Here is an 11,383-nt window from a genome sequence, read left to right as displayed (position 1 = left end):
AAATATATATAATTACAGAAATATAAACAAAAATTCGATGTCTTGGTAAAAAATCAGCTCTATATGTTGAATGCCTCCTTATTTATAAGCATATTTCCTCATTTTGTATTAGAGCGACGCATAGTGCGAAATACCAGCTTCGTTAAAATTCATTACTAACCACTTCGAAATTTTTTAAATTTCTAAATTCAATACTGATGATAGCTACTAAGCGAAAAATGAAGAGCATTTTTCTAAAAGTCTCATTTTTAATGCTTAGAGAAAAATAAAAAAAATAATCATACGGACAAGTATTTTTTAATATAGTTAATTTTGTAATCGTAAATGAAGACGATGAACAATTTTTTTATTTATACTAACATAGTGAGGTTAGTACCTTTTCAATAAAAAAATTCTATTGTGGATAAAACTAAACTTGAGACAAAATGGACTTAGCTCTTTTTTAGAAAAACGCTCTTCAATTGCAAAATACCTCACTAAGCAGCTTTTTATCAAGAAAATTATTCTAATTCATAATATCATGTATTTGATATGCATTTGTATTAATATAATATTAATAATATTTTCTCGGTTTCTCGGTTTTTAGTATAAGAATATGTTTCTAAGTTTAAGTTATAGAGTTAAATAATTTTTTTATTATTTAAAAAATGTTTATCAAGAAAGCTATACAAGTTATTTTGTATGTTTTTGTCTTTAACAAATAATAAAGTGGCTGGATAGCTCAGTTGGTTAGAGCGGTGTTCAAAACCTGCCACCGCCAACTCAGCGCTTGAGTAGTACTTCTATACGCAAAAATATTGGTCAATAACGGACGCTACTTTGGATTAGTCTTAATGACTATTTATGGCTGTTCCTATGCTAAACCAACAATATCTTCGGATATAACATTGTATAGAAAAATGTAGCATGAAAATCAAATTAAAAAGAAAAAAAAGTCTTTATTTTGTTAAGATAATTTCAAAATATTTTATTTTAATTAACATAATTCTATTTTATATTAATTATATATTCTATTTATAATTAAATTTTATGTAAACGTTTTTAAATTGTACTTGTTGTCCAGTTTTTTACATTTTAAATAAGTTAAAAGCATCAATTGACGCAAGTAAGAAAGTAACAAGTAAAAAAGGTTATATTCTGATATTATATTTCACTAATTTATGACTTATTAATTTATGACTCGACATATAAATTATAATAATGTATGGAAATAGTTATATGTCCTGTTCTAATACAAAATTTTAATTCCTAAATGATATCTCGTAATCTCTAAAAGTTTATTAAATGTGAAAAAAAAAATTAAATGTTGTTAATCAAGTATAGCTCTTGTCTTTCCAAAGTTTTGACCTGCTTGAGTAGCTCCTTTATTGGATCCCATTTGAAGTCCAATTACACCTTGGCCGGCTCGGAGCTGATCTTCCGTAAACTCTCGAACATTTTTATTGGATTCTTTTGGTCCAATACCAGGTGCTCCTTTTGATTTAGCTTTTCTTCCAAGTGCGTGAATAGTTTGAATAACCTGCGTCATATTTGCAGCTTCAAACAAATCTACAGTTTGAAAAAGATCAGTTTTGCTTAACCCATACCTGCTGCATGCTTCTAAGAAGTTACTGATGTTTTCCATTTGTTTGAAAACCATTTTTCCGTCATTTATCTTTTTAACAGAATCGTTTTCTAGAGCATTTATTAGCTTGCAAAGAATGATACCATCTTTTAATTTTTTGTGTGTTGCTTCCATTCCAGACGTATTTTCAAGTTGAGCATCAGGAACCAATGAAGAAATCCATGTCAAAGCTTCTTTTTCTAAACAATAAATTACAAGTTTATTACTTAAGAAGTATTTTATTTGAACATACATTTTTCATAAAAATTTCCAATCAAAAGTTTGTTACTCTAACATAGCGATAAGAACCTTAAATGCAAAATCAGGAATTCATTTCGCATTTTATAGTTTTTTTAATTTTGCTATTGGTTTAGTTAAAAAATTAAAAAAGTAACAACACGAACAATATTATAAGACTCTCTTTTGGATAAAAATGATATAGTTTTGGATATAATAATAAGTTTTTGGATATAGATATAAATTTGGATTATAAGATATAATTTTTTGTATATAAATAAAAGTTGGATATAAAGAATGTTCTTTGGATATAAATATAAGTTGTATATAAAGAATGCATGTCTCTTTAGTGAAAAGACATCGACATGCATAAATTAAATCTGAATATTGGCAAAAAATTTGAATATTTTTGAGCTCTGCTTTCAGAATCTAAATTTAAGCACTTTTTAAGACTGACGACAGAAATTGCGAAGTGAACTTCCAAAGAAACTTTCAGCGCGTAAAAAAAATATGTGCTACACACTCTCAGCGGACACTCAGAAGTATTGGTTTTAAGTACCCAACTTGACAGTTTACTAGTGAGTAAAACAATGAGTTTTATAACAATAGGTTAGTTATACAATAAAAGTTCAATAAATTTTAAGCAGAAAGGAAGACGTTTTAGAGGATTACTTATTGGAAAAATATTTAGCTCATGACAAGGTTTGTCATCTCCTTTATATGTAAATTGATTATTATTTTTTCTAATACGGGTTTAAAAAGCGCTATTAGCTATAAACTGACTGCAATTTCAGCTGCATTTAACACTTTCTTAAACTTTAAGACATTCTGCGTTTTGCAAGAAGCGTTTTTTTTCCAGATGATTTATGGCGTCATTTGTATCTAATCTTTTTGCCTTAGGTTTCTTATAGTGAGGTTGATTTCAAACAGCACGTCATACCACACAACTAGAGAAGGATCAAGCAACTTGAAACTAGAAATGATATTTGCAATAACCCGTGCTCATGGCATATTACAATCTGCTCATGGCATATTACAAGAAGCTCATATTAAATTTGAATCATTCGCAACCTTGCCTCGCAGATATCACAAAGGTTTAAAAGCATCTATTTAACTTTCCCATCTTGCCCATCACTTAGTGGTTTAACAGTGAGATTAGAAACATGCCCATTCAAAACTTCCCAACAAATTTATGCAAAAAAGAGTACATAGCACATTGTATCAGAAGAAGGTTAACGTTTCTAAGCAACATTATTAACAGTCAATTCAATGTATTAACATACGCGCTTGGTAGCTACCATTTAAAATGATTTTTGCACAAAAAGTAGAACGTAAATACTAAGAGAATAATAATGTTTAAATATTAGTTTTTGATTTTTCATGTTATCTTCAGCATTCATAAAATTGTAGCTTTCACCGTTTTTTAACCAAAAAACTTTCCAGCTTTTTAAGGTTTTCCAAGAGACTCAGTAATAAAACTACTTCGAAAAGTCAACCTTAAGTAATGATACTTTTTTAGTTTACCTTGAACACGTTTTAAAACGGTTTCGGATGACATATTACGTGTTGTTCAATGAGTTCCTATTACCTTTGAATTTCTTAGACCGGCACTTTCAAAAGAAAATTAATTGATGACTTCATTAATGACACGTACAAGAACTTCCCAAGTAATCTTAGTATAACAAAATTATCATTAATCTTAGTATAACAAAATTAATACTATTTAACATATCCCATTTCCTACGTCTAGAAACCCTATGGTTGCTCAAGCCATATGTTGGACTTGTTATTTACCTACAGCAGTAATTCTATTTTAAAATTGTAATGCTTCATTGGGTAATAATACTAAGGGCCGCTTTAGTATTACTTGAGGAATTTTAGTTTCAAAATCATTTCCTGAAAGTGAATCTCAGTTGTTTAGTTACGGCAAACGTGATGACAATTCAATATCAAACTTGCATCAATCAATTGGAATATTTTATTTCTTCATAAAATCGCGGATCAAATGTTTAATTTATTAATTTCTAACAATTGTAATGTTTGCGAATATTTTATCCCTAAGGTTAATAAAATAAAGAAAAAGAATGATCCTTGGGTTTACTCCACATATTAAAAAACTTGTTTGGGAAATTGGCTGGCAACAAGAAAGCTCTTTGAATTCATCCCCATACTCCCCCCCCTCCCCCAAACGTGAGAGGCAACAAGTTGATAAAATTGTTTTTGTAATATCTATTCTCAATTGTCTCTCAGGCTCAAAAATAATGACCATATAAAGTTTAAGCCCCCTCAAATTGAGGGGATCACAAATTTTGTATTGTCATAATTTTTGAACGCTGAGAGAAAATGCTATGAAACTAAAAATTTATTGATGAATATAACTCCAATTAAAAATAGCACAGAAAAGTTTTTATTAACTTGTTGCCTCTCACATAAATTCTTTAATTCTTGAATATTACTCATTCTCTAGAAATTAGCAAATTTTAGTTCGGTCTATATATGAACGGAAGATTAATTACTTGCTGAAAACTATTGACCTATTTCACTAAACTCTGTTGCTTGAACAATAATTAAAATATTTGTTAATAACAAAAATTTAAGCACGTCAACAATAATAAAATGCTCTCTGCAAATCAACATGGCTTTCTTCACAATAAATTATGCGTGACTAATCTAATAAAGACTTGATTTTATTTAATTTTCTTTAGTATTTCACCAATTTATTGATGTAATCTCGATTTCGCCAAAGCGTTGATTCTCTACCTCATTTTAGATATTTTGGAATAAATGAGAAACAAATTAAAAAGGTATAATAAATCAATCCCTATAAAGCTCTACTAAAGTGCGTAATTTAGGAGTCATTATTTCATGTGACGCCAAGTGGAGCACACATTTTCGAATAGTTGTCATAAATTCCTTACAAATTCTTGGTATGCAAAAAGACATTCACTTTCATTGATGAAAATATGGCTCTCAAGTTATATAAAGTGTTTATTAGACCACATCGTAAATATACAGTGTCTATTTGGGCATCTTATTTAAAAGCTGATGAAACCTTGGTTGAATCTATTCGACGCAAAGCAACAACATGGACTTCCAGATTAAGACATCTTTAATACTGCGAAAGGCTAAGGAGATTAAATCTACCATCATTGACTAAGTGTTTTGGTTAGGGTAGCGATAAGCGTAGGGTTAAGAGAAATTTTTTCACTTTTTTCAGCTATAAAGAATAGAAAGAAATTTCATTAGATTTTCTACTTACTAGATTGCATAGTGTAACATAATGGTTTCTATTTAGTTAAATCAAAGTTGTATTTAAAAATAAGGTTTTTGATTTCACGCTTAATTTTTGTCAAGAAAAAGGAAGGGGGGGGGGGGGTAGAGAAAATAATTTAGAGGCCCGGATTAAAATTTTGCGAGGAGGCCTATTTTTTGTCGCTACGCTACTGGCTATAATGATGTTGCTATGACAATGTTTGTTCTTTTGATTTTAATAAGTTATTAAATAAACTTTTTGCAAAAAAAGTTTTATTTAAGAAATAGAAACAATCTGAATAAAAGATATTTTATATTAATAATGATAAGATGATATTAATGTATAAACAGCTTTTATTTACTTATAAAACTCGGCTGTTTTTTTTTAAGTTTAAAACATCAGCAACTGTTTTTTGAAAAGCCTTAAAATAAACAAAGATGGTTATAAATGAAATCTCATAACTTATTTTCATTTGTAGATGCATTTGAAGCGTATTTATATATATATATATATATATATATATATATATATATATATATATATATATATATGTATATATATATATATGTATATATATATATGTATATATATATATATATGTATATATATATACATATATATATATATATATACATATATATATATATATATATATATATATATATATATATATATATATATATATATATATATATATATATATATATATATATATATATATATACATATATATATATTTATATTTATAAACATTGTATGGAAATGTCTGTTTTTTAAACTTGTGTTTCATCATAAACTTGTGGTTAATAATAATAATAATAATAATAATAATAATAATAATAATAACAATAATAACAATAATAATAACAACAATAATAACAATAATAATAACTTCCGTCTGATCTGAACCCTAGTTAATATAAAATTAAAAATTAATATCACAATGAGTGTACATCTATTACATCTCTCACGTTTTTTGAGAGATCTATTACATCTCTCACGTTTTGTGAGATCTATTACATCTCTCACGTTTTGTTAGAGATCTATTACATCTCTCACGTTTTGTGAGAGATGAAATAGATGCACACGTCCGAATAGCAATAGATGACGCCAGCAAAAGTTGTTACAAGTAAAAAGCATAGCAATTAAATTCTCCTGCAATTAAAAAATGGTTTTCTTACAAACTTTTAAATGCAATTAAGATGCCAATAAAATAAATTACAAATTTAAATAGAAAAAAAAATAATTTCGACGAAGCGTGCAACGCGCATCACTTACCTAATTCTAAGCAATACTTCTCGCTGATTTTATTTTTAACCTCTGCAGTTAGTCCATATCCAGTCGGTCTTTCTGCCATGTTTTTTTTTTCTTCTAACCTTTAAAGCAGAAACTGAAAGTAAATAATGTAATCGACAAAAAAGAAAAAAATGATAACAATATTTTTATATACAAATTCTAACACAGAAATTTAGAAGCATGGGACAATAAAATATAAATTAGTTTTTTGTATAGAATAGTTTACAAAATTCATGCAGTTTTGATTTTGGTTTGCCCTATAAATCTAGTTGAAACATTTAATATTTAACACAAACGGTTCATCTAATCAATGCTGAAGGCCAAAATAAAAAAGTATTCTATAAAATTGCGTAAAATGAAACGTTTTTAAAGTTGGTGGATGCAAATTTCCTATATAAATGACTTGTTTAATCTATGAATGTACCTGATAAACATGATATTGGTTTAACAGAAGGTGAATGGAAAAAAAACTTTAAGCATAAGTTTTTTTTTCATTCACGCTACTTTAAGCATAAGTTTTTTTACATGTTTTGGTAAAACGTTACTTATTTGTGCTGAACTTCTGTTCTCATTATAACAATATTTAAAGTGTATTCTGTTAAAAAAAAAACTTTATTAAACCATCATATCTTTATGCTACGTGTATAATGTAAAAAAAATTTTGATACCAAGACTTTTCTTGGTATCTTTACTTATCTATTTTTTTTTTTTTTACTTCCCTTTACTAATCAAATGCACACACTTTTTTTTAATATAAAAAGATTTAGGAGAAACGCAAGGCTAAAATATAAGAAAAATTAAGAAACACGGCTACTCAATGGTACTAAGTCAACGCAGCTTTTTCTTAACCAAAGTTAAGAAAAACCTGGTGTCCATAAATTACGCAACGCTAATTTTATATTTTATAAAAAGAAGTAATATTTAAATAATACATTGATATAACTTAAATATTACTTCTTTTTTTAATATTTTAAGAAATATCTAAATGTCTTAAGGTAACAGATCCCCATAAAAATCAAAAAAAATTCCCAAATTTTTATTAGTCGATTTTAAAGATGAACATAACAGAGATTAGTTATTAAAAACAGTTAGTTGTAAGCTAGATTAGTTTTTTAAATCATTATATTTTAGTGCACTTATTGTTTTTCAAATTTTTCTAGCAACCACCATAGCAACGAATTTGTTTATGGGTTTTTTAACATTAAAGTTAGGTTTTTGGAGAAAACAGTAGCCCAAAAAACATCCTGTTTGCCTAATATTTTACCAGCGCTCAAAAAAACTTTAGAATAAGTTTCACAACCTAAAGTTTACTAATAACACAACATCTTTTGGTTATATTTGCATAAATATAAAGCAGTTGCTACACATCCAACAACAACAACAACAAAAACAATAGCTTAATTATCAATTGCAAGTTTTTTTAAATGCAAAGAAGTTTTTTTTTGATTGTGAATATAAGACTTCCACAGCAGGTGTCAACAAAAAAAAATTTTCTGCTGATACCTTGTACCAACTAAAGTTGGTAAAAGATATGAAAAAAGGTTCGTTGACATAAAATATCAAGAATGGATATCATATTTTGCTGATGATTTTTAGAATAATAATAATTTTATGATTTTTGCTATTACGCAATCGATATAAACATTTTTCTCGCTTTTTCTATTTTTTTAAATACTTTGCAACACATAAAAACACGTTTTTTCCAGATTTTGATTTGAGATTTTCAGGAAATTTTCTTTGTTGTGTTATCTTGGGTTTATGGTTCAATATAAATTCAATTTTTATTTTAAGTGTATTTTTTTATTATTTTTTGGTTCATCATAAGGTATTAATTTTTGAAAAAAATTGAATATTTTGAAAAAATTGAAATTTTTTTTTTTTTTTTGTTAATTCACCTCCTCAAGGCCGAGAAGACCACTACAGACGAGGAGGCTACTTTCTTAAGGTATAATCCTCTCTTAACTCCGAAACACGAACCTTGACGAACAAAGCCACTGCGTGGAGAAACGAGTTGAGCGCGATACTACTAGGGACATGGCGGGAATCGAACTCGGAACCTCTCGCTTATGAAACAAGCGCTCTACCACTACACCACTACTAACCACTAAATGAAAAAAAAACACCACTAAATGAAACCACCACTAAACCACCACTAAATGAAAAAAAGCCAAATTAAAGTAAAAATTGGCCAACTTAAACGCAAAAAGAGGTAATAGACAAAACAAAAGAGATAAAAGTTTTCCCTCGCATTAATTTCAATTTAACCTAAATTAAAACCTTTGAAGCCTTGCGAGCATAATGTAACTTATATCCTTTAGTGATTTTGTTGCAACAATTTTGTGTTTCTTTATTTAAAGCTTTTACGGGAACAGGAGAATTTGATGTAATTCTCTTCCATGCTAATAATAGCACTCCGCGTTTTGGATTTTGCTAGTTTTTATATATACTACAGAGTTTATGAAGACTAGAAAAATTGAAAGTCGGAACTTTTTCGTCATTAAATAGCAATATTTAACGAGCGGAATGAGGTATCGATATGAAACTTAGTACATAGACAATCTTTCAGATGAAATATTTAAGTATCGTATTAATTTGCTGTCTAATTTTCTAGCTAATGATTATTTAAATAATAATAATTAGTGCATAAAAAGTTTACCAAAGTGCATTTTCAGTAGAAAAAGACATTTTAAAATCTGGATATCTTTTTTCTGGGCAGCCAATTTTTTCTTCAGGTAATTAAGGACATAATGAAATTTATTTTTTGCAAAACGAAAGAGATGTTATGAACTTTTTCTGGCTCCATCAAAGTTGACCTTTAATGTTTTTGTAACAATACTTTTTATTAAATGTTTTTGTAACAATACTTTTTATTAAATGGCTAATTTTCATAACTTGATAAAATTGATTAAATTTTAAAATTTTGACATTGAAAAGTAGATTTGATTAGTTTAGATTTTTAGTTTTTAATTTAGTTTAATTTAGATTAATATGTTAATTTAACTTAAACGCGATTAATTTTAAATTTAAATTAGATTAATTTTTAATTCTAATTTAATGCGCTCGTTAAAGTTTTTCACTAATCCTATTTGTATTATTTGTATTAATTTTTAAATTATTAACTTTTATTAACTATAATTAATTTTCGTAAAATGTTCTTTTGTTAAATGTTTTGTTTGGAATAATTAATTAATACAAATCTTAACTACGCGTGGAACTACGCCGCGCCATTGCCAAATCATTTTAAAAGTTTTTTTGCATTTGTTTGCTTATTTTTTTTTATTTTTTTTTCTTACTTTTGTCATTAATTCTATGGTATAATAATATTTGGCAAATAAAACGCGTCATTAATTGTTATTGTTGAGATTTTTGTTGTGGTTTTACACGTTGGTTTGTTTATGGAACAGGTGTCATACGATGATTGAGATGAAAAAAATTAAGCGATTTTTGATAAAAAGTTTTTCTGTTTAATTTTATTATTCTAAAGAGTATAATATAGTATATAGTAAAGTACAAACTCTTTTATAAAATATCTACCTAAAGTTATTTATTTTATTAAAAAAAATAGCGGATCTGACTAAGTTCTTAGTGCAGAACTGCAGAACAACTTAATCTGGTACTGCTTTATGTTCCGAGTTGGTAGTACCACTAAAAATTAAAATGAAAAAAAATATATATATTTTAATCTTTTAACTTTTATTTGCTATTTAAATAAAATCACAACGACATGCCATGTATGTTTTAGTAAAGTAAACTTTAGGTACTGCGTCGTTACGACACGTCAGAACTCGTTTTCATCAGAAAAGCTCAACCATTGTGTTGACCTTGGCTTTAGCTAACTTTTAAGTAATTGTTAACAAAATAATTTTACAAGAAAAAAAATGTATTGTATTTTTAATAGTTTATATTTTTAAGTAACTAGTTAATGTGTGTGTTAAAACTTTAAATTATTTAAATATTACATTGTTGTATATCATAGGAATGAACTTAAAATTAATTACACAATGACGAAAACTTCATGCAGATAACTTTTCAAGAAGTTATGATTTTTTAATCATTCATTTGATTACGCGAGCTTGTTGTTAAGAAGTCGGTCACAGTTTTCTGAAAAATCTTAAGAAACTATGACCGACTTTGAAGAAATCACTCTCGTGAAGATATATACAAGCACAAATACGTTCACATATAAAAAAAAATGTCTTGTTTTCCTCTTTGCTCAAAAGTTATATACTTTTCGATTATTTATAAGGCACAGACAATTAGAGAAACAGAATATAATTGCTTTAAAACAAAGTTTTGAAACCTTTTTCTTTACCAGACATCTTTAGATCGTTTAAATGAAAAAATCCGTTATTTAACTACAACATATTAAAAAATATTATTTTAAAAGTCATTTAAAATAATAATATTAAACAATAGTATTATTTTAAATATTAACAAGTTACTTTAATATTTGTATTTTAAAATATTTAAAAACTTACTTTCTATTTTCGTTCGGTTAGTCGCACTATTACTACGCTCGTCAAAACTAAAGTTAAACAAAAACTACACCTGTTCGTAAAGATTTTTGAGCTCAAATATAATTTCAAAACACGCTTCAAAGAAGGAGTTTTTTTTAAAGTATTCGGTCGAAGTTTTTTTTTCAAAAAAAAACTTTTAAATGAGAATTATTGATAAGCGTAGAAAAAAAAAAGAGTAAACGCTTTATGGATTAAATTTATTTGGTTTTTATGGTAATTGCTGTAAAGTTTGGAGCTGACAAATCCGGTGCAAATCGAGATTACTTAACTTGTTTACGATTTAGAAATAAATTAAATTGAACAAAATCTTTAAAAAAACATTAAAGCTATTTTCTGTAACTGAGTTGCAATTATTCAGAAAGTATATTTGATTAATAAGCAGGGGCAATCTAAGGAATAAAATGAAGAGAAAGGAGGTTGAATCCGTAAAAACTGCCGATCTAAGATCGTTTTTCGTCTGCCAAATTCCTACCGAAA

The 11,383-nt window shown here is 27.2% G+C and overlaps 1 protein-coding gene across 2 annotated transcripts; it reads right to left on the bottom strand.

Moving 5' to 3' along the window:
- Window positions 1–1,130: 1,130 nt before the first annotated feature.
- Window positions 1,131–11,000, bottom strand: LOC100212224 (myophilin). Of its 2 annotated transcripts, none has more exons than XM_065807903.1 (3): window positions 10,868–11,000; window positions 6,372–6,469; window positions 1,131–1,803 (listed from the first exon to the last, which is right to left on the bottom strand). In XM_065807903.1, exons 2-3 carry the CDS (start codon window positions 6,448–6,450, stop codon window positions 1,310–1,312), a joined length of 573 nt encoding a protein of 190 aa, XP_065663975.1. In that variant the 5' UTR covers window positions 6,451–6,469; window positions 10,868–11,000; the 3' UTR covers window positions 1,131–1,309. The 2 variants fall into 2 exon arrangements, with proteins under 2 accessions (XP_065663975.1, XP_065663976.1); XM_065807904.1 differs by having other exon boundaries at window positions 6,372–6,483; window positions 10,868–10,978.
- Between the last annotated feature and the right edge of the window lie 383 nt (window positions 11,001–11,383).

The sequence above is a fragment of the Hydra vulgaris genome, chromosome 10 (assembly GCF_038396675.1).
Source record: "Hydra vulgaris chromosome 10, alternate assembly HydraT2T_AEP".
Taxonomy (NCBI): Eukaryota; Metazoa; Cnidaria; class Hydrozoa; order Anthoathecata; family Hydridae; genus Hydra; species Hydra vulgaris.
The sequence above is the reverse complement of the archived record's forward strand: the minus strand, read 5'-3'. Positions and strand labels throughout refer to the sequence as shown.